At 39.9% G+C, this 23463-nt stretch overlaps 1 protein-coding gene across 3 annotated transcripts in view; it reads left to right on the top strand.

The window, feature by feature from the left end:
• Positions 1 to 23463, top strand: part of DSCAM (DS cell adhesion molecule) — a 477293-nt gene that overhangs the window by 294305 nt on the left and 159525 nt on the right. For 2 of the 3 annotated variants that reach the window (XM_074904021.1, XM_074904029.1), the window contains 5 exons: positions 2336 to 2614; positions 3653 to 3928; positions 6422 to 6718; positions 7532 to 7807; positions 20590 to 20868. In XM_074904021.1, coding sequence (XP_074760122.1) covers positions 2336 to 2614; positions 3653 to 3928; positions 6422 to 6718; positions 7532 to 7807; positions 20590 to 20868 — 1407 coding nt within the window. Of the gene's footprint in view, positions 1 to 422; positions 525 to 2335; positions 2615 to 3652; positions 3929 to 6421; positions 6719 to 7531; positions 7808 to 20589; positions 20869 to 23463 lie in introns of those variants that run through there. The other variant, XM_074904038.1, reaches the window with a different exon arrangement.

The raw sequence follows: 23463 nt of genomic DNA, 5'->3' as shown, positions 1-23463 counted from the left end.
GCCAAGGCTCAGTTTGAGAAGGGAAGAAGTTAAGTGAACCTGGGATAGAGGACCCAGGGACTGGTGTGCAGTTCTTGAAGGGACAGAAATGGTAGCTGCAGAAAGGGTCTGTGCCTGCCGTGGTATCTTATGCCATAGCCCCCAGTCCTGGGGGCAGTCCGCCTGGCTTACTGTGCTTCTGCCTATGCATAGGGGCTGAAGGGCAGCAGCTGCTTGTCTGAGGTGGTTTCATGCTTTACCTGGGCCCAGCACTGAAGCATATGCAGTTCTCTGCAGCAAACTAGGAGGCTGGCTGACTGGAATGTTTACTAGCCACAACTTTTCATTACCATTACTTTAATTCCTCCCCCAGTTGCCCTCATCCTGTTTTGAAGTCCATTCGGTACTTTGTATTTTTGTACTTAAAGGTTTGCAAATGGGACCACATATATACTTCACAAAGTCTTTTGAAGTTAAAACTGTATGGAGAAGATATGAAGCTACTGCAAGTTTTGAGTAGAAATGCACAGACAAGACCTTTAAAAGTCAGTTCTGCTTTTTTATTATTTAGTTATTACTTTCAAATGAAGAAATTGATATTGTGTAGATGTAACTTCCCTAAGAGCCAGAGCTGTAATTTCTTGCATGCTTACGTTTTTACTGAGTTAATTCCTCAGGCTGCACAAAATAATCTATGCACTGAAAACATAGATGCCTGATGACCCAAAAGGCAAGAAAGAAGCTGGCTAATCAATTAGTCAAATTGACATTGGCCTCCCCAATAGCATCCTGGCAGATTGTGCTTTCACTAAGCCAGACATAAACAACATGGCAAGCTCAAAAATATAACCCATCTTGATGCCAAATATGGACCTTGAGGCTACAGATGCATACAAAATCATTTGTTTAACTACTGGCTGACACGTTTCTAATGAGACAGGCATTAAGTTGCTGTAAACTGAATGTGGTATTGCCTTCAGTGGCTTAACTTTTTGCTGACATCTAAAGAGCAGAACACTTCTGTGGTCATCTTTCATTGAACGTGACATTTAGTTTTTTATGTAGATATTCACATAAAATCTACTTAGCTCATTTGTTTACCATCACAATTTTAGTTTTCTGGATTGATACTATAACTTGCATAGTGCCTCTAGCTATTTGCTCTCAAGTGTACCCTTCCAGGTGTAGCTGCAGTTCATGAAGATATACCTAAGTTAGTTTTAAACTGATTAACTCAGGTACTGATTACACTATCTCTTGAGTAGCTTGAATTCAGCATAAACTTCTCCTTTAATCCCTCCAGCTCCTGACAGAAACCTGCTGCAGCTGCCTGTGAGCAGTACTTGAGCTAGCTAAGTCCAAGACTGCTTGAAAATGTCAAAATGGTTGCAGTCACACCTACACCCAGGCAACTATGATGTAGAAATACCCAAAAAAGAAATCTGTGTGTCAGATAAGAGTAAAAGGAGTTGATCAGCATGTGGAGTTTCTTTGTGAGACAGAAACCTTGGCAAAGGTGGTGTATGTGATGAGAAAATACTTAGAGGAATGCTTGTTGATTTACTGTTCAGTATTTATGTTGCAATAGCTCCAGGATGGGCTTTTATCATGCTGCATGCTGCACGGAACTGTAGCTCATGTCAGTATCTTCCTCCAAGTTTTTCAAACTTAAAAAGCCGAAAACAGTATTTCTGGTGGGGTACATACACCTTTGGTGAAGGCACTCTGCCAGACATCTGTGTGATACATAAATATATGCTAGGTGCTACATAAGTGTGTTGCTGCTTTTCTCAGTAAGGTGAGCAAAGAAAGTTGAAGTATTAAGCTGTAAGTTGATCTTGTCACATTAAGTTATTTTTCCAGAGCAGAAAAGACTCGTCTGTCAGTTAGACTGCAGATAGAAATTCCTGTGTCTTTACCCATTTGTCTCCTGACAAGGGAATAAATAGCTCCTTTATTTCAAAGCCTTTAGACCAATGAGAAGCATGGAAAATGTGTTGGCTTCATTCTTGTTGAGTAATGCAGGGATAACAGTAATAACTGTTAAGGCCACACATTTCTGGCTCTCCGTTCCTGTGATAGGGGACATAAAGGATGACCACAGAAATGGTTGCCACCTGGAAAAAATCCAGTCAGAGGATTTCCAAGTAGTCATGAGATGCTTCAGTAGTACATGCTGCTGGATCCCAGCCACCACTACTGAGATATTACAGACTGATGGCTGGGTTACAGTAGCAAACTGTAGTACATAAAATACTGGGCTAGTAAAAAATGCAGGAGAAAAAATATTGGCATATTGCTTATTGAATGAAATCTTTTTAATGCTCCCATTGAAAACTGCTGTTTGTTCTTTCAGATCCAGCAAATTCAGCTCCATCTATTCTAGATGGGTTTGACCACCGTAAAGCCATGGCAGGACAGCGAGTGGAGCTGCCTTGCAAAGCATCAGGGCACCCCGCACCAAAGTATCGATGGCTGAAGGACAACATTCCCTGGGAGCCTGACAGCAGGTTTCGGCAGACAGTTACAGGTCTGCTGATAGAGAACACCCGTCCCTCAGACTCGGGCAACTATGTCTGCGAGGTGTGGAACAACTATGGGACTGCCGAGATGATAGGGCGACTGTATGTAAAACGTAAGTCCTGGACTGAGTGAAGATCTCAGGTCACTTCTTGCCTGGGTGTTTGCATGAGGGAAGATGTTGTCATATCATGCTGTACCTTCTGCTCTGTTGTTTTATCTTAGCAATGATTAAACTTCTCAAAGTTGTGGAACAAGAGAAAGTAGACTCTGGAGATGAGTTAGTTGGACAATTGAGCGATCAGAAGTGCAAATAGATGCAATTTCTAATGTAGCTATATAATTTATCACATGGACGATATGTAATTTAGAAGCTTGAACTGGATGCTTAAAAAGAAATTGCAAATGTTCTCATGAATAAAGCTGCCAAACTCTCATTGCCATGACTCATGCTGTTCAGTAATATTGAATACTCATACCTCCCCTCAGCTGAGTATTCATGTGTGAATATTCTGAATGTTTCACAAATTCTACAAAGATAATTATTACTCAGAAGCACTGCACTGGAAAACCGTTATTCTCCCATTGTTTAAAAAAAAAAAAATATTTGCTGGAATAGAAATAATACTTTGTGAACTAACGTTTCCACGTATGTAGCATGACTAGCAAACTGAAAAGGGAGAAGTTTGTGAACAGAACATTTAGATCATGTAAACTGTCCTCCTTTTGACGGAAATTAAGCAGAAGGTGAGCTTCAGGAAGGCACCTAATGCACTAGTTCAAATATCCACACTGAACTAATATGAAGTAATGTCCTGCCCTCCCAAGACATGTGTAGTGCCATTTTTAGGCCCTCAGCACGAACAGTGTTTCTCAGTAGATCTGCTCCTACTGTTCATTTAGGTATGGGATTCTATCATGCGTTGAGTAGATTATCCCTATAGTTCTCTATTTCATGTCATGCATGCTGGTGACAAAAATGCTCATTTAGAGCAAACACCATGTTTGGGGTTTTTTTTCAGAAGGGTATGGCTGTGATTTTTGTTGTTCTCCTTAATTGAGAGTCAATTTGTTGCTTGCACATAAATGTACATGTATACTTAATGTTTTCTATTTCCTTTTCCCTCTCCCTTTTTTTGATTTAAATCTTCAGAACCACTAAAAGCCACGATCAGCCCACGGAAAGTAAAAAGCAGTGTTGGTAGCCAAGTGTCCTTGTCCTGCAGTGTGACGGGAACTGAGGACCAGGAGCTCTCCTGGTATCGTAATGGTGAAATCATCAACCCTGGTAACAATGTCCGGATCACTGGCATCAGTCGGGAGAATCTTATTATGGATGGAATGGCCAAGAGTGATGGTGGAGCTTACCAGTGCTTTGTGCGCAAGGACAAGATGTCTGCTCAAGACTATGTTCAGGTGGTACTAGAAGGTCAGTCACTACCTCTTTAGCTATTCTGGTCTCCATAATAATATGTATGTTGTCGTTGGTGCCATCATATAGTGAGGGGTAGTGGACCCTAAACAAGAGAAAAGTGTACTCATGAGTTGTCAGTGGGGTTTCTTGTGCCCCACTCTGAGCAAAAACTAATAGAATGAAAAAAAATTATTTGAAAACAAAAATCCCTCCAGAGCAGTACTTCCAGTCAATAATTTTTTTGGTGGGGGTGGATGGTGGTGATGCTGATATTTTACAGTAGCTTTTCAGCGGGACATGAGAGGTCTCTATTCAACTTCAAACATTTTCTGGTTGGGTGTATTGGCTTGAAGGCTTGGAGATCATCTTAACTAACTGACACAATGTTCTACATGATAATCAAGTGAGGAAAGTTATCAGTTTGGACAGAGCCAGTTTACTAATGAGGCTGTAGCGCAGTTGTGGCATGGACACTATTTTTAGAGTCTTTATAGAAAAAGCAGAGATTACCTGCCTGGACTGAGTTACCTCGGCAACCATTTCCTGTGACTAAGAAAGCCTAAAGAGCATATTGATAATCTATCATGATGTCGAGAGAGTGCAGGTTATCAGAGAGCAACAGCAGGAAAGATTTCAAAGACACTCAGGTCTCACTGGGAAAATAATGTCTGCTTTCATCTCCAAAAAAAGCCTGTCACTTGAATTTAAAAAAAATAGAGGAGGAGGGGTGACAGAGGTACATAGTGTGCACACTCACAGATTTATTGGTCCTGTGTCATCTTTCTTTCAGGATAAAAAGGATGGGGTTTTTTTTAGCTGCTGTTTTGTTTTCAGGGGGAGTCACAGTATCTAATACACAGCAAAGGAAAGGGAAAGAGTCAGACATTAAAATAAATAAATAAATTAGAACTCTGTCACAAAAGCAATGGGACAGAAATGAAAGGGAGAGGGGGACAGAGGAGAAAATTATGAAATCAAATAAAAAAAAATTCTCCAGCAGGGATGCTGAGGTCTTTCAGCAGCCCGAGAGTGGCAGTGCCTTATGTTTTTTACCAAGTGTCATGCAAGGAATTTCGCAGCCCTGTTTTTAATTCTGTTTTGTGGGGAGTCTTGCACACATTGTGCCAGTTCCCTCAGTTTCCTGTGTGACGTTGCATTGAAATAGCAATGTAGGAATCATGATTTCCAAGGGATCTGTCATGGTTCAAGCCTCTCAAACATATAGGTAATCCATATCAGAGTGTACATGAAGAAAGAATACTTTAGAATACTAAAATACAGAAACAAATAGTGTATCACACAGAGCATGAGACTTGTCAGTACTGTCCTGATATCCTCCGTCCTGTGCAAAACTGAAAGGAGTTGTACTTAAAAGACTTTGTGTACAAGGTGAGTTTTCAAGTGTCTTTGGCTCCTCACTAGGTAATGAGGTGCTTTTTCCTTCTGTTTCTTGCAGGCACTAATACTGTAGGAACACTGAAGTTAGTTAGCTTACTTGCCGCTTGGATCTTTAAAACCAGACAGTAGCCTGCAGCACTGTTGTCCGAACTTCGGACTAGATTGCTTCTTGTGTTCTGCATACTGCTCTTGGTGTGTGACATTTTGCTCCCGATTACATTGAAATTCCTTCTAGATAAAGCCTTGAAAATATGATTTTCAAAGGAGAACAAACATACCTTGCATGATCTCAGAAATAACTTCCTAATAGCTGAATGCTGGCACTCCTCAATGTTACCCCACTGAACTCTCTGGATAGGTGGTTATTTAATCCTGCTCCCTGCTTGCATTCTCAAAGTTTCCGACTCCATCCATTCTCTTTATTCACTTGCCTGGTAGAGGCTGAGTAAATTGTGACACAGATCACAAGAGAAAGCATTTTGAAAGCTCTCATTTCAGAGGAATATTTATCTGTAGCACAAAATGACCACAGAAAGAAATTGGCATCACTGCTGTTACTGGCAATCTGCATTCAGAAAAGCTTAATTTAATACTTTCCTAAATGGGGTGTTGTGGGTCAGGACTAAACTACATTGGCACAGCTGTGTGAAATTAGTCTATGCAAGTTATGCCTGGCTCTTGCCAACAGGATTAATCCTTAGCTTTCCAAGGAGCTGAAATCTACCAGGACGAGAAAAATTCCAAATGTGTTGAGGTTGCTGTATGTCTTCTGTGAACTCCACATGGCTTTAACACTTTTCTGCAAGAAGCTGGCAATTCATATAGCTGTGCAGAACCCTGGTCTATTTATTCAAGTGCTTTTCAAATTTCAGCAGTCTGTACCAGGTTTCTTAGAAGATAAGGAAGAAACCTGCAGTAAGCAAAGGATCATTTAGGCACTCCACTACCAAAATTTATTCCCCTCTCTCAATAATTAGAGTTACATCCTGGAACATCATTGTTTGCATCACTTCTGAAACAGATCTTGGCTCAGGGGATAGGCTCCAGGATAGAGGGAACAAGCTTTACACCATGTGAGTACTATTCTCCTGCTTTTCTTTCCCTTGGCAGATGGAACTCCCAAAATCATTTCTGCCTTCAGTGAAAAAGTGGTGAGTCCAGGAGAGCCAGTCTCCCTTATGTGCAATGTGAAGGGGACTCCTCTGCCTACGATCACTTGGACACTGGACGAAGATCCGATCGTGAAGGACAGCAGTCATCGTATCAGCCAGATTATCACCTCAGAAGGCAACGTGGTCAGTTACCTGAATATCTCTAACACTCAGGTCCGAGATGGTGGTGTTTATCGCTGTATTGCCAACAACTCTGCTGGAGTCATCCTGTACCAGGCTCGAATAAACGTAAGAGGTGCTTGTCAAATCAGCTCCTCAAAAAAACACACATAACTCATTGTAGTGGAGAAGAAGATTGTTGCATGTGATGAAATGAGTCTTGGAATGCCAAAACCAACTTACTGTTTCTCCTCTCCTTTTCTTTCCCGCTCTCTTTTCCCACCCTGCCTCTCCAGCCCCATCTAGAAAATGTATGGTATGGTTAAATGTTGGAAGAACCCTTTGGCTTGTGTTGTAGAGTCTATTTTTCCTATACTCATCTCTATTAATTCAGTTTCTTTACTTTAGTCCTGCTGTGCATGGTTTCTCTTTCTTTTCCTTTCCTCCTTTACTTGTCCAACATTCATTGTAATTATTCATGTATACAGTACTTTAACTTGCATTTCTAGCTCTACATGGCATAATACCCATCCTCATGGTATTATACTTTACATACGTTAAAAAAAAAGCTAACTTTGTCAGTGTTCTCATGTGTAACAGGATTCTAGCTTTGTATCAGTTTTAGTATTTCACATTAATTAAATCATCCTCAGCCTTTTAATTTGTAATGCAGCAAAGATTTTATCAGGCAAGTGTTGAATAGCGCAAATATATACCCCCACATAATTTGTATGTATGCTGCAGGGTGAGGAAAAACTAGGGCATATAAAGATTAGAGAAACTGCTTAAGTAGCTCTTAAAAGGAAAAACTGTCAAATGCTAAGAAGTGTTGTGCAAGCCACATCTGTAAGTGTTGTTAATATTTGTATATTCAGAAAAATTATATGCATGTTTCCTCAAGCAAATGTGCCCTTAAATTGTTTTTAAGAGTTTCTTTTTACCTTTCTAGGCCCAGCAAGCATTCGACCAATGAAGAACATCACAGCAATAGCTGGACGGGACACCTACATCCACTGCCGTGTGATTGGCTACCCATATTATTCCATCAAGTGGTACAAGAACTCTAATCTCCTACCATTTAACCATCGCCAAGTGGCATTTGAGAACAATGGGACACTGAAGCTTTCAGATGTGCAGAAGGAAGTCGACGAGGGTGAATACACATGCAATGTCCTTGTTCAACCCCAGCTGTCCACCAGCCAGAGCGTGCATGTGACAGTAAAAGGTGAGGTTAACTCAGAAAAGTAGAGCCAAGCTAATGGCTGTGTTGTTTATAGAAATGCAGAATTGCACACAGAGGATTGTCCTGGCAGTTAGATAATGAGCACTTAAAAAGGTTAATCCAGATTTGTGTTTATTTTTAATGATGACATAGATGCTGATCAGTCACTGTGTCTTGTTCTCTCTTGACTTTTGCCCTCTTTTGTTCAGTTAGCAAAGTATTGCTTTCTAAGTGGAAGCCTTGCAGAAGCAAGCTTTCTGTGAGCAGTTTTCACTACAGCTAAATCAGTAGATTAATGGTTTGTCACCTAAGTTTCAGTGGTGTCTGTTTCACTGCCGGATGACAAAGTTCACATTTTCACTAGCCAGTGACTTTAGAGCTTTTAAAAAATGAGACTTTTGATGTGTGTGTTTCTGCTGATAAACTGAGACAGGAACTAAAAGCATTAACCTTGCTTTCCTCTTATTAAGTGTGCTTTTCTGACTGTTCTTGATGCTTAGAAAGGTGGCATTGTAAATAAATGTGACTTGAAATTCTAATAGGATGCTTAAAATCTATTCAAATAGTCTGAAACAAGGATGTTCAGATGGCCCTGAAAGACTTCAGAAATAGATGAGAATAGGAATTTTTTAGCATTGTGTTCTGACTACTCTGATATTGGCAATGTTCAGACCTATTCACAAGGACACAAAAGACAGAAAACCTGATTGCGGTAGCACCTAGTTTTGAGCAATGGGGCCAATAAATAGTGCACTTTATGTGAACCTGTAGGAAGAATTGAGGTATAATTTAACTTTTCCTGAAGTTATTAGAAACTTTTCCTGGGCTTTTCTGGGGGAAGAAGGAAGGAAGAAAGTTTGATTCTTGTATCTATTATCAGATAAGATACAGAGAACAGTAAGGTAAATGACTTTGTTACAGAGACATATGATCTTTTAACTTCTTTCTGTTCTGTTTGTTTAGCCCTTTCTTGTTTTCAGTCTGGAGTGATGTAATTGCTAATATTTCAAGAGGGGATTATCTTTAAATCACTAGCAATTTGGACTCAGAAAGGCATGACATCTCACACACCTGAGACTATCAGGGGCACTGGTCATATGCCGTGGCATAAAAACCTGATGTCACCATTTCTTTTCATGTATGTGGTACCTTGCTTGACATTACTGTATCACAGATCTGTTGATACAGTTTAGGAACTGAATGCCAAATTAGTAATAGTGTTGCTCTTGCACTCACAGTTCAGCATGGTAATTCTAGTGGGGAATGCTACCTCTTAAATGAATGCTACCTCAGAATGTAGCCAGACCAAAAAAATCCAGCAGTCTATCCTTACAGCTCAGGCATTTACATCAAGACATTACTAATGCCTGAGAACACTAACTGGTATCTCAGGTGCAATACTAGTTTTTCTTCCATTAGGTTACAATTTCAAACTTGACAATTCCTCCCCCAGAAAGCAGATTGACAGCTCTATCAGTTTTGATTGAACTGTAGCTTTTGTCAACGATTTGACTGTACTTCTGGATATTGAGCAGCCAGGGCCATTGGCTGGTCAGGAATCTCAAACAGTGACTGAATATACTCAGAATAACTTGCATAAACATGTGGCACATTTGAAGCATGCTGGTGGGCTGAGCTGCCACTGCACCTTTGATACAGCCTCATCCTGCGTATGGTCCGTAAGGCACATCCATCGGAGCATTGCAAGTTGCAAAGTGCAAAGCAATCCATGGCACATGCAAAGCAAATGTGTCAGTGTGGCTCATATCCATTGATCTGGAGTTGCCAAAGTTGGCTGCAAAGTGCCCTAGCTACTTAATCATGCCCTGGCCTTGACATGACACTGTTATTTTAAAAAAGTGTAATAGCCTGGCCTCATACGCTAAGACCAAAATGTCAAAGGTGAGATTCATATTCCAGGTTTAAACAATTCTCGAGGTTCTGCTATTGTAGCTGGAGGTCATCATTGCCACAGTGGGTTTTTAGATGGCTGTGTATTTGTTTTTTCCATAACTACATAGTGATTTTATCTAACATATTAGTGGAGAGTCAGAAGTGGCCTGCTGCTTTAAAATATTAATAATGTTTGTGTTGCCTTTTTCATTTTATAGATTCCAGAGTTAATGTGATGAGTATTCAGGCACTTATATTTGATTCCAAGAAATACAGAATACAGCCCAGCTTGCATACTGGAGGTTAAAAGTACTCTCAAATGTGACATTGTAAAGGGAGTTAATATCGGTGCCTGAATTTCCTTATTTATAGTTCAGTTTCTCATACCATCAGTATACTTACTTATTTCTCAGAGAAACAGAGGGAGAATTACTGCCCATCTTCAGCATCATGGGTCCTTTGGTTTGTTCTCATTTCTGCTACAAGCTTTCTGGGTGACCTCAAACCAGTCATGTGAAGGGTGATTCAGAATAGATGATACTTAATGAGCTGTTACTTGGTGTTTTGTTTCCTCCATGTTCTGTTCTGAAGACATAATTATCAATTTCCTCCTGAGTTTTTCTGAGATTATAATCTTTGTGGTATCAAAGTGTTTCAGAAACAATGTGTTAATTTTCAAAACCCACCTGGGTCATCAGGAGCGCTTTGGCAAATGGCAGCTGAGACACAGACTGAACTTAAAAGTATTCACGAATTTTTGCATGTTCAATTTCAGAAGCCTACAGTTTGGTTTTTCCAGTTGACCTCCTGTTACATAGCATTTATATGTTCAAAGCTCTGGTCCCATTGACCTGAAGCTGCTTCTGAGAGTTCTTTTTCCTTCTTCAGATCAGTCACATCACCCAGTTTAGCAAGCCTCTGGGAAAGACAGATTCAAGTAATTTAATTAGCATTATCTGAGAGATCTGTGGCAAAGGTGAATACAGAATTTGGCTCTACAGGGCAGCATTTACCTCCACTATGCATAAAACTGTTCTTTCTCTGCCACATTTACTGCCCACTTTCCAAACTCTCCAGTACATGAAGCGTCCTCGTTCTGTCTTGAATGAGGACTTGCTAGAAGCAGCATGCAAGTAAAAGTATGCAACAGCATGAGCTTGTAACAAAATAAGAGGGCCACCAATTCTGTAGAGTATTTTGAGATTTACAAACATCCAAATGAAAGCAAAATCTTGAGGACGTTCTTCAGAAATCACTGTAAGATCTCAGATGGGAGAACAGCGAGTTTCTTGACAATAATTTCAAAATGAAATCCTGGCTTCCAGAGAACCTGAGAGTGGGGCTTATAGAGCCTTGCTGTGCAGCCTCCCACCTGGCAGGCTGTCAGGAAGCCAAATGCTTGGGAGCTGGGCGTTTACATGCTATTCAACCTTAGGCCAGATACTTCTTTGCATTGCTGATCATAAGACTCAATTGGACACCACATGAAATCAGTTGTCTCATTTTTAGGAATAACTGGCACCCTTGTCTGCATAGCCACCTACCCCAGAGGTCTGCAGACTTCAGATAACTCTGTCCCACAGAGATGTGGCATGCCACCCCCCACCATCCCTTGCTTGTCCTCTGTCTGTCCCAAAATCTGAATCTTGGAAGCTAGCAGTGTCTTAAACTGGCTGCTGGGAGCTGAGTGGATGAGCTGGCAGGAAAATATGCAGGTTTCTGCTTGGCAGACAGAGCTCTGTTGGAACCGTGCCTGAGTCCTAACAGAGCTTTTTGGAAATCAAGCCATCTTGGCATTATTTTTTTTATATTTAGACAAATGAATTGGACAGTTCTGAGACAAAAAGCCATGAATACTACCCACCCTGTAATGCATACGTAGCAGGGGGGAGACTACAACTGTAGTTACATACTTAATTTCTGGTATTTTATACCTGTCGGCCACTTGCCTTTGCAACTGTAATAATACCCTTTCAACATGTTTTGCTTTGGCCTGTGTTAAATGCAATTTTCTTTTTAGCTTTTTTGTAAAGTAAACTGAACCCCCTTTCCTCCCCTTCCTGCAAAGTGGAAAGAGTAGTTACTGACATCCTCAGAAATAATCACTAAGATTAGCCTTGCTAAGGATACTGCATAGGTCCTTGCCAACAGCAGAATTATTCTTAGCAGCACTAGTTTCTTGCTCTGCATTTGGCCCAGCTCTAGTGGTTTGCTGGTGGGGTTCATATACATCTGCTGACGGCAGAGGACTGTTGAAGCCTGACGTCCTAAGGAGAAGAATATTCAGTAAAAGGTGCAGGCATTTGTGTCCATTTCTCTTAAGTATGACCTGTCCTCCTCAGTCTTCTCCAGCTCTTCCTTGCTCAAGTCCCGGCTCTTCTGCTCTGGGTTCCAAAACCTGTCTGTCCTCCACTTCTTTCCCATCTCAGTCCTCCTTTCCTTGGCACCTTGGTCTCATGACTCAAAACTAGTCTTCCCATTCATAGCTTCCAACCTTCCTCCCAGCCTTCGGTTACAGTCCTCTCTTTCTGCCATTCTTCACTTTCTCCATCTCTGCTGGGTTTTGGTCTGTCCCTGCTCCATGTGGGTCTTCTTCACTGTCAGTGATGTACCTCACCCCACTGCTTCTTTGTCCCAGTCTTGCATCCGCAGTCAGTTTCTTAGTTCCACTTTACCAACACCCATCACCTCTGCAATTTCACTGCAAGTCTGCTCCCAAATTCTGACTTCCCCTCACTGCCCCTAAATCCTATTCTATAATTCCCTTTTGTTATCCTGGGCACTGCTTTGAGCTTCTGCTCCATCACTTTCTGCTGCTCTCTGCATGCCCAGCAATGCAGGCTGGTTCCTCACTCTTGTCCCTTGGCCTCCACATCTCCTTTCTTTCTCTCTGCCTTGAAATAACTTTCTTCATGCTTCCTGGTCCCAGCACAGACATCTGTACAAGCATTAGAGAGACAAATCTCTCTACTTTGATTTCTGACATCTCACCAGACTGCACCTGCACTGCGTGGCTGGAACTGACTCAGCCACTGAAGGTACTGCTAGGATATGTTCAGTGCTGCTCGAACCCTGGGAGCTCTTAGCTGTTAGTCACTGGAAAATGTTTTCTCAGGATGTATTAACTGTTTTGGGTTGTTTGGTGTTTTGGGTTGTTTTGTTTTGTTTTTTTTTTTCTATTTATTTACTTGTTTTTGCTCAGACTGCAAAATTTGGGCACCCTTGTGATGATTTTTCATAGGGACAAGAATCTGATGCTAGTGCTGTCACCCACCGAACTTGAAATCCATGCTGCTAACGATTGGGGCAGGTGGAACTTCTCAGTTTCTCACGATGCCTTTTTTTTTTTTGCTTTTATGGTAGGATCAACATATACTATGTCACTTTTTTTCCACCCTCTTGCCTTATTTTGGAAATGTCCAAACTCTTTTAGCTGATACTTTCCAGCCAGAGTGACTCAGCCTGAGCCAGACACCTGGCCTGGAAAAATACTATCCAAACAAAAGTTAAACTGCAAGCAAATGAAAATATCTTTATAATGAGAAGTGTTGGTAAACTCAGAAAGAGGTTATATTACTCACCCATCTGTAAGTTTCATATTTCCATTGAAAAACAACCCTTCAAGTGGCAAGGTGGTAAAATAATAATAGCAGCATCTCTTCTACAGCATTTTAGTAGATCTCAAAGCATTTTAAAAACAGGAATAAGTCATTATCGCTGTATTTTTTATTATGTAATTTATAGTAATAGTTTTCCTAGCTGTAGTAAAAGCCATCAGTAGTAAGTGATGATTTTCTTTTCATCAGTCTCATGGGACGCACTTCTCATGTAAACAGCCTGCTGCTATCCACACTTCTCCAACAGAAATTAATTGAAAAAGAAGCCCCTGAGAAAGAAGGGTGCAGCATCATTAAAATGAAAAGTGCGGTGTTCAGAAGGACTCTTTCTGGTCCTGTAGAGCTTATATATCTCATTGATTTAGAAGACTTCTCATTGCCTTATACCAAAGTGATAGCACTTCACCTGTTGTGAACCACATAAAAGAATTGTACCAGCCTGTTTCCTTCCAGAAAACAAGAAACCAAACAGGTGTTATTTCTAAATAACTTTACATTGCAACTACTTTTAATAGATTCTCCTCATCTTTCCTGGGAAGTATCTAGCTTTTTCTAGTATATAAAAATGTTACTGGTGGATTTGCATTGCAGATCAGTTCAGGGAGGGCTGGCTTAGATAAGAAAATATGCAGGCACAAAAGAGAAAAAACATCAGGGGAAATCTTTCAAGAGTTCTTGTGATGATGGTGCATGCTGTCATCAAACAATCTGCTAATCTGTTTATGCTTCAGTCTGTGACATGGATTATGGCAAGTGTGAGTTCAGTTTCATGCACATATCTAAGACGTAACTTCTTACCTGTCCTACTGACTGAACCTTGTCAATATTTTGAGTTAGAAAAAGTCTTCTGGCCTTGATGTCCTTCAGATTCTTCTTTCATTATATCACTTTCTGCCTTTCTTTCATTCTCTCATGAAATATCTTTTTGGATCCCTCCAAGCTTGTTGCAATTTCTTCAGGAAGAAATAGATCTGTCACAGTGACTGGAGTTGTCATATGCAGGAATCATGCAAGGGCCATGCAGTGAGAATGGATGAGAACGTGCAGTCGTGCAAAAGATCCTGCAAAAATCCACTTAACAGTCATTCTCAGGCCACATAATGGTCATGGGGACTTGTTACAAAGAGCAAGCAGTGACAACAGTCTGATTTAAGGGAACATGCACTCTGACAGTGATATCTCCCATGTGAGAACCCCAGCATCTAACCCGTAGAATTAGCTGACGAAAAGACTAAAGCAGACTGGTATTCAGTATGTGAGACTTGACCGGTCTGTGTAAATCTTTTGCCGTTCGATATATGACAACTCAAGGCCTTACATTAAAATAGCTTACATTAAAATAGCTGACTTACATTCTTTAAAATCTCACAATGGTCATGTGGATGTTCCACTTGTGTCTTATTTTGTAGCAGCACAGTTCTAATAGACTATACTGCCTAATGACTTCACCTGACACCACAGAAAATGATCATCCAAGAATATATGTTAAAGTTGTTTTGTTACTATTCTGGTCTTCATGATGAAGAATTGGTATGCACAAATATAAAACTTTACACGTAAATCTAAGATAAAACTCACTGGTTTTGTGCACACAGTTTAAGTTGGTGTATGGATGTGTTCATTTATGAATTATGTAAACAATATGAAATGAGCCTTAATACTTGAATAAGAGCCTCAGCTAAGGAGTTCAAGAGTATTTGTGTATTGTGCTTGGGTTTATCAAAAGCTAGCCCCCTTCCTTACAATGCAGCTTCATTTAATTTGGTTTTGGAAGAAAGCATGTTCTTGCACTTTTTTTTTTTGGTATGTATACTGTCAATTATATTTGAAATACTTTCTTATATATTTGTTAAAATTGCTCTTAAAATTTTAAGCACTTTACTGCACCGAGTTACTGTGAGCTATTAGCAGTGTGTTTAAGTACATATAGAAAGCAAGACTGCGTACACATGATAGTGCAGGTCTGGAGTATGCTGGCCTAATTTCAAATCTGTGTGTACAATGCACAGCATGCAAAATAAAAGATGATTTCAACCCTGTGGGAACAGAAGGATGATATAAAATCAGCTGCTTATGTACAGTCCTGGGATGAAGGTGAAAGGGAAACTAGTGTGAAACCAATCAAACTACTCATGTGTATGATTTTCAGATCCAGAGATCATTCTGTTAAGGTCGTCTTTCTTCTAAATCCAGAACTTTTGGCTCTAGTCATTTAGTTGGTTTCAACTTTTCACAGTGTTACCTGAGGACAAAGATCACTTTAGATCATATAGGGGCTACACAAGGGTAATAGCTCTGGACCAGGTTCCAAAAGCATAATAAAAATAACTGGTAAGTGCTTCTGAATACAGAGGCTTTTTATCAGGTGGCACTTTAACAATGAATGTAACTACTTGTGTTAAAACACTCTTGCAGCTGCTATCTTATCTTCAAATCAAGAAGGTGTTCTTTTAAAAAAAATAGGTAGTAAATGCATCCCCCTGGGCAGGGAACTGAGCTTCCCACCATACTAGGTTTGCAGTGTGCTTCATATGATAAAGGCAAGCACTTTTCTCTTTACGATGGAGGCTGAAAGGAGGTGGTTCAATAGGTGGATGAGCCATGACATAAAAACACTCTTGATTTCTCCACAATATTTTACATCTTCCCTTATTTTGGAGGAGCTCCCAGAACAGCATCAGGGAGCCTGTGAGCTACCAGTGTTAGATTGCAGGAAAGGGGAGTGGGGACTTAGGCAAAAGGTGAAGTCTCTCTCATAAGCTCCCCTGGGAAATACCACAGCTTTTGCTCTGCCACACTCAGTAACAGTTTCTGATAAAATGCCACAGCCTATTGTGGTAAGATTTAGAGGGTGTTTAAATACAGGGTTAACTTTGGTAACTAATGAGCCACAAGTAGAGGGAAACGTGCAACAGCAGAAGCGTTACAGGGATTAGTTTGGTTCTGGGGTTTTTTTCACTGCATACACTTAGAAAGACCTGAAGAATATAATGGTGTTTCCTCTTTTCAAGACAGGATATATTAGCACAATATGAGGGAGCAGTGTCTGAGGCTTGGCTCAGTAAGTGCCATTGACAGTTCAATGAATAAGATGTCCTAGGGATGAGGCTCAATACATACAAGAAAGAAGCAGAAAAAAAAAGTGCTTCAGTGACTGTTTACAATTGGTCAGACCATCACTCACAAGGGATGGGGTTGTTTAGGAGAAACAATGGATAGCTGAGAAAACCTCAAAATTACTAGACTGTGGCTAGGATTTGTGCAGAGACAAAACAGTTTTGGCTTTTGCACTCCCAGTGCATGAAATCTAAGATCACATGGTTGCCTTAAGAGGCTGCATAGTTTGGTGGTTATTACTTTGCATCAGCCAATGGACCTGTGTTGTGAGTATTCATTGCCAAAGGTATTTTATATTGTGAGCACAGCTCCGGCAACAGTGATGTTGCAAGAAAATCCATTAGGGAACTGTTATAATGATAAAGCAGAGGACAACTTTCATTCTGCTATGCAGAGCCACAGGAGAGGAACACACATTCACAAGGCTGCTGCAGGAGACAGGCTATCTGCAGGATACTCCATTTTGGTGAATCATCTCAGCAGTTTCTTCCAGCGTAATTCCCATGGAATGGGGGGCAAGAATTTAAGGATGTACCTCTGCTAATAGAGAGCAGCATGGAAGCCCTCCTTGCCCTCCTTTACAGTAATCTCCCAGAGGTACAGAAGACCTTTCTAGGGCACAAAACCATAATTTAAATCTTCCTGCATTAGCATTAATGAGGCTGGCCCATGCTTCTCTTCTTAAACAGACACTTAATTCAAGCACTCATCAATAAAGCATTCCCAAGACATTGCGCTTCATTGAATAATGCAGAGATTTTCACTCTTCTGCCCATTGTGGGTAGAGGAAGAAACATCCCTTCTGTGTACACAAGCACATATATGTGTATAGCCCTCTATATAGTTAACATGTAACATGATATATATAAAATAGCATAATTTAACAAAAAAATTAAATGCAAGCTCTGAAGTACGGTCAAAATAAAGCTATGTATGGGGAAGGAAAATATTTCAACACACTTTGAATTGTTTTAAACACATTTTTAATATATCTGTCCTACTGTAAGTTTTCTCTTTCAGAGTTAAAGAACTATACATCCCTCTTATTTTTTTGTGCTCTTTGGTAAATATACAGCTTTAGTTTTTTTTTAAAAAAAAGCCACATGCAGGTTAATGAAGCTTGCTATTTTCTTCTGTCAAGGATATATGTCAACTTTTTACTGCAGAAAGAGAGAGAGAGATGGCAACTTTTGTAGTTCAGAAATTATTTGGCTGACTTCAGGTATGCTTTATTCTATGTTTTTAACAAGTGATTTTTTGTGATTGTTTCCTTCTTCAAACTAGCAGGAAGAAAATTTATCTGTTTTGTTAGGTCACCAGGAACTGCTTTTATCAGCCCAAACTGGTGAATATGTAACTGAAAAACATTCTTCAATACTTCAAAGTTATCACTACACTATTTACTTTTTTTTAAGTACTGATTTTAAATTACACACTGGTTTTTAAAATAAGTTCCTTGTCAGGACTGCAAGCTGCTGCAGGTTGAATATACATTATATTTTATGAAGCAGAAATAAATATTGCTTTCCTCTGTATCTTAAAAACCTGAGTAGAGGGAAAATGTGCTGTCTATAAATATTTTAGCCAATTTCTGAAATACTCTGCAGGCTGCTACTTAAATTTTAGAGCCGGTAAATGCAGCTTTGAAAATCGATATTTTCTGAAAAATACTTCAATGTGACCTAATGATCTTGCTCCCTGTTTTCTTCATCAGGGAGATGGAGAGTGAAGATGCACATAATAATCCTTGAGCAGTATGTTGTTTGAACTGTGATATTATTTTGTCTGTGAAAGATTGGTTCAAATTTGTTACACACTCAGCAGAAAATACGGAAGCAATTTACCACCCTGTTGTAAATTTTAGCATATCTTTCAGTAAAGATGCCTGAGACTAAGAGAAGGGTATGGGCAGAAATGTGCTAGACAGCCCAGTAAGGGGGGCACTTGGCATTTAGCAGATATTTGCACTCATCCAGGGGAAAAGTCATATCAAAACCTTTTGACAGACTCATTCTAAAAATTTCTTATTCCCACTTATATTATAAACCACTTGTCAATAAATTCTAAGAGAAATTTGGCCTTTTCCTGCTGATCTAGAAAGAATCCAAAATATCATATGTGAATGTGTTAGCTGGGGTAAGGTAATTAAAAAATGCAAGAAGATATTTTGACTCACTTTGTGACACTAGGTCCACAAGTGAAAAAGCAGTTAATTTCCAGTTCCCAAAGTTCAAATAAACACAGTAATTTGTACCAAGTTTCTTTTTTTCTGTATGCCTGATCTACCAGATTTTCAAAACATAACAGGACAGGTTTTAGGGATTTGAGAGACGGAGCTCAGGAAAAGTCATTACAGAGTGTGAGAAAAATTGATTGCAGTGGCACTTCTCACAATCACAGACAGTGAGCCACTCTTGAAAGAAGTCAGGGAAAGCCTGTAAGCATGAGCTGTGGTACCCTGCACCTGATGTTACCTCTCTGTGTCAGCTGCACATGGTCATAACTTCTTCTCATAAAATGGCATCACGGCTATGCTGGCAAGAGTGGAGTCAGTATCTGATTTGTGTCAACCTTGTGCAGCCAGATGTGCCTGTACACAAGCAGTTAAACATGCCTTTGAACAATGCCTTAGGCCTTCGGGGGGATTGGTATCACTTCCATAGTGATAAACTTTCTTATTCCTGATGGAGGACCAGCCAACACATGCAATGATCAAAAGAAATAGACCGAGCTAAGATAGTTTTGGTCACCAATACCAATCCCTGCATCCCACAAATAGGACACTGACAGAAGAGTGAAAATGCTGCTGGGGAAGTTGATGGGCTAGCATACATTGCGACGACTCTTCAGAATTTTTCTGCTTCTTTTCTGTTTCAGTTCTGGGGAAAACCCAGACTTAGATTTGCTAAAGGGAGAAAGGACAAAAGGAAGCCACCAACTCTGTTTTCTTCTGAAGCTAGCTAATACAGAACAGTATAAATGTTCTGCTGTGGGTATCCTTCAATCTTTTCTGTTAAAGATGTTCAAATGTACCACAGAGTGTATATATAAGCCATCTCTCTAGCAAGAATAGGAAAATGCACTCCTATATCTAAGGTATATAACCTCTAGGAACATTCTCTTTTGATAAATGATATTTGAGTACTGCTTGCAAAGTTGGTTTTACAGTCTTTTCAGGAGCGATTGATAGAAACCTATCTTAGATCAGTGCCCTAGCTGTTAGAGTGCTCCCCTGAGAAGGGGAGAAGATTTCAGTTCCTTCAGCTGTGTAGGTATTTGAGTCTCAATTTACTGAATTGTTAGTAAATGTTCCAACCACAACCCGGAGAAAGTGAGGCACCCCCATTAATTCTTGCTTTTGAATCCAACCCACTGTTCCCTTTGTTTTTATTAAAAATACCTGAAAACAACATGTTTTTTAAGAAGTGAAATTCTTCCTGATGGTAGAAATAACAGCATTTTTTTTGGTTCAGCCACAGAATAATAAGTTAAAAAAAAAAAAGAAAAAAAGATTTTCCAAGCAAAATATGCTCTGCAGGTATTAAACACCAGCTTGTACTGCCACCCTGTTTCAAAATCAGTTTTAACTTAATTTGCTGTCCTACAAGTACTGTATATGCCTTTCACTTCATACCTTTACCCAATCTTATTGAGAATTGTGACTTGAAACACTAAGAAATAAGTGCCAGGAGCAGTTAGAGAAGCTTACACTCCCTTTCATCACTTCCCAGAACCCAAGCTGGAGCCTCTTCCAGGTTTATTCCATGACCCTAAGCAAGGCGCTCACACCAGACCTTGAAAGCTGCTGAACTCTTCCCGGACTGTCCAGGCAGTGTCGCTGCTGAAAGACCTGGAGAGTTGCAAGCTGGGAATGTGATTTCTCAAAGATGTGCTCAGTACTCTTGCAGGAATCGGCCACTGGTGTCTGGTGGCTCTAGAAGCCAGGGATTTCACTGCTTGTGATCTCTGCTTATGAATTTGGTAGTCTAGAAAAAAAAAAAGCTATTTGCAAAAGGTGAGATTTTTTTAGGTAAACAATGCTTTATGGCTGTCAAAGATGTTAATTTTACATATTCAGCATTGTACATCTGTTCCGTTCTGTTATTTTCAGAAACAAGACCATAACTGCAATAGCTCCTCTTTCCTCTTTTGTTTCAGTTCCACCTTTTATTCAGCCTTTTGAGTTCCCACGATTCTCCATCGGGCAGCGGGTCTTCATTCCCTGTGTGGTGGTCTCTGGGGATTTGCCCATCACAATCACCTGGCAGAAGGATGGCAGGCCGATCCCAGCCAGCCTCGGGGTGACGATTGACAACATCGACTTCACCAGCTCCTTAAGGATTTCTAATCTTTCGCTGATGCACAATGGGAATTATACCTGTATAGCTAGAAATGATGCAGCAGCTGTGGAGCACCAAAGCCAATTAATTGTGAGAGGTAAGTAGATGTAATTAGTTTGAAGGGCAGCAATTAAGTGGAATTCATCAGTATTTTGAAATGACATCTGTTTGACGGGGAGTGTAAAAAAAATATGGTAATCCCTTTCTTCATAACAGAGCACACAGAGCAATGAATCACAGAAACTAATATAACTTTTTTACCTAAAAGTCTTGAAAATAAGCAAAAAACCCTGACGTGCACACGGTGGATGAGGAAGTCACGAGTCTGACTTCTGGAAAATCTTGTGAGGCACAAGCCTGTTCACTGGGATCAATCCTTTGAGATGGTATCAAATTCCTCTCTGTTATTGTTTTAGTCTGATTATCCCGATTTTTTATTTTTATTTAGAACAGTCTCATGTAACATTATGTCAGTAAAAAAACAAAGCATTGGTGTTGGCTTCATGGGGAAAAGACTCTTCCCTGTTACCGTGTTGTTCTTTTCCTTATTTGTGTTTATTATGCAATTGACATGATTCATTTGCTCATGTTGACTTCACATCATTTTGCCTTGAAATAGTTGTGAATATCATTTCAGCAAGAAACATTCTATGTGGAAAAGACCTTTCAGAGAGATACCTTGCCTTTGACAGCTTTTGCCTTTCAAACCACACCTTAGACAAGTTATCTATAGATTATGCCTTGTGATATATTTTCAAACTTACTGTGCAAAACTTCAACAAAACCAAATTGCTTCCTTTTCTTTCTGGAAATTTTTCAGTGTTCTACATTTTCATTTTTGAAGAATAGGAGTGTTATACTCTTCCCTCTTCACCACCTCATTCTTGCTACCAAGTCATTAGACTCCTCAGAGAAAAAGGGCACATAGTGTAATCCTGCAAGTAACCCTAGTTCTGACTGTTGCAGGTCACTACATTTTATAATCTCTTCTGTAAGTTTACCGAGATAAATCTTAAAACCACTCAGAGGATTTCAACATCATTTTGAGGCTTTTTTTCCTGCCTCAAAAACTCATTTGAAGAAGAATCTTCTGAAAAGCTCTTCCTTTTAAGCCAAATCTTCCCACTGTCCTGTACTATCCTTCATGGAGTATTCCCTAGCTTTCCACTTATGAAATGTGTATAATTATATTTTTCTATGCTAGTATTCCCAAAACTCAGTGGAAAATAGGTTGCTTTTTCACTAGTTTTGATATAAATATCACTTTAATAATTTTTTTTATATTTCACAGGTTTTAATCTTGCTGAAGTATTATTCAGTACAGATGTCAATTATTTTCTCCATCTATCCAGTAATTCTTAAATGAAGTAGCCTAATTAACCACATGCATTTAATTATTCTTATCCTAAGCTGTTCTGTTAGCTTTTAACCCTATTCATCATTCTAATAACAAGATATTTTCCTCACCTTCCCTTTTGCTGGAGAAGAGAAAGTTGACAACCTCCCATCACAAAGACAGTCCACTGGCTATGTCTGCCCTACGCAGAAATGCTGCATCTAATAACAGCTGAACTCCTACCTGATTTGCAGTTATACTCAGTGCTTGTAGTGATGGGAACAAATCACTCTAGCAGCTCTGCACAGGTTCCTATAGGCATGTCATCAAAACATCTTCTTGCTATCTGGTTTTTGGCATTAGTTTTCCCTCCTTGTGCAGGGGAGGAGTTCTGTGGAGCCTACCTTGCACTCCTCTCACACCACTGACACCGGTACTTCCATTTTCTCCTAGTGTGCTGCTGCTCTAGTTGCCCCTCCTGATGAGAGCTCTGGCCCAGTGGTGGAATGACAAGTGTTGGGTGTGTCTGCCTGAAAGGGTGTCCTTATAAACCCATGGGCATGATAGAGGATAGCTTTTCACTCTGTTTTACCCATAGACTTGGAGAAGCCTTCTGGAGTCCTAGTCCTGCAACTTTTTAGGAGGTTATGAGGGCTACTTTATTTTTCCCCTCTTGCTTACCTTTCTGCCCAGCTAGTGCTCTGCAGCAGCCTCCTTTAAGCCTCTTTCCACTCCTCTCTGCACTCTCTCTGTCAATTTAATTTAAAATGTCTTAATCAGTTTTACGTACGCATCTGGGATGATAGTTCTTACTCAGAGGAAAGGGGAAAATATAATACGATGTTTGACCTAAATTTTCTGCCAAAACTCTGGACTGACCTCTTTTCCTCATATTGAACTGCTTCAGCTGTCTCATTCTACATAGGTCAGAAGACAAACAGCCATCAGAGGGTCACAGCTGGTCACTAGTTGTCTGTATCCAACTTGACCTATACACATTTAAGTAAAGATTTGCTTTCCTGCTGTCTGTTTTTTCTCCAAGCCGTCTGATCTCTCCTCATCTTTTTGTTCATAGGTGCTGTATAACTGAAACATATTTTTCTAAATCAACTAAGTGTTTTTTCTCCAAATAAAGGGAGAAGAAATGGTGCTTTAACTCCTCTTGTTTCTAATCCACATTGCATGATGGTTTCTCAGCAGTGTGTTTTAAACTGAAATGATGATTTTCCTAAATGTCAAGAGATGTGTTCTGGGAATATCTTATTTATGTGAAGTTTGTGCATTTTGATATGAGAGTAGAGAGTGAATGGGAGATGAAAGTAAAGCGAAATATGACTGTTCCCTCCAAAATTCCCT

Source organism: Athene noctua, chromosome 1 (genome assembly GCF_965140245.1).
Source record: "Athene noctua chromosome 1, bAthNoc1.hap1.1, whole genome shotgun sequence".
NCBI classification, from domain to species: domain Eukaryota; kingdom Metazoa; phylum Chordata; class Aves; order Strigiformes; family Strigidae; genus Athene; species Athene noctua.
The sequence above is the reverse complement of the archived record's forward strand: the minus strand, read 5'-3'. Positions and strand labels throughout refer to the sequence as shown.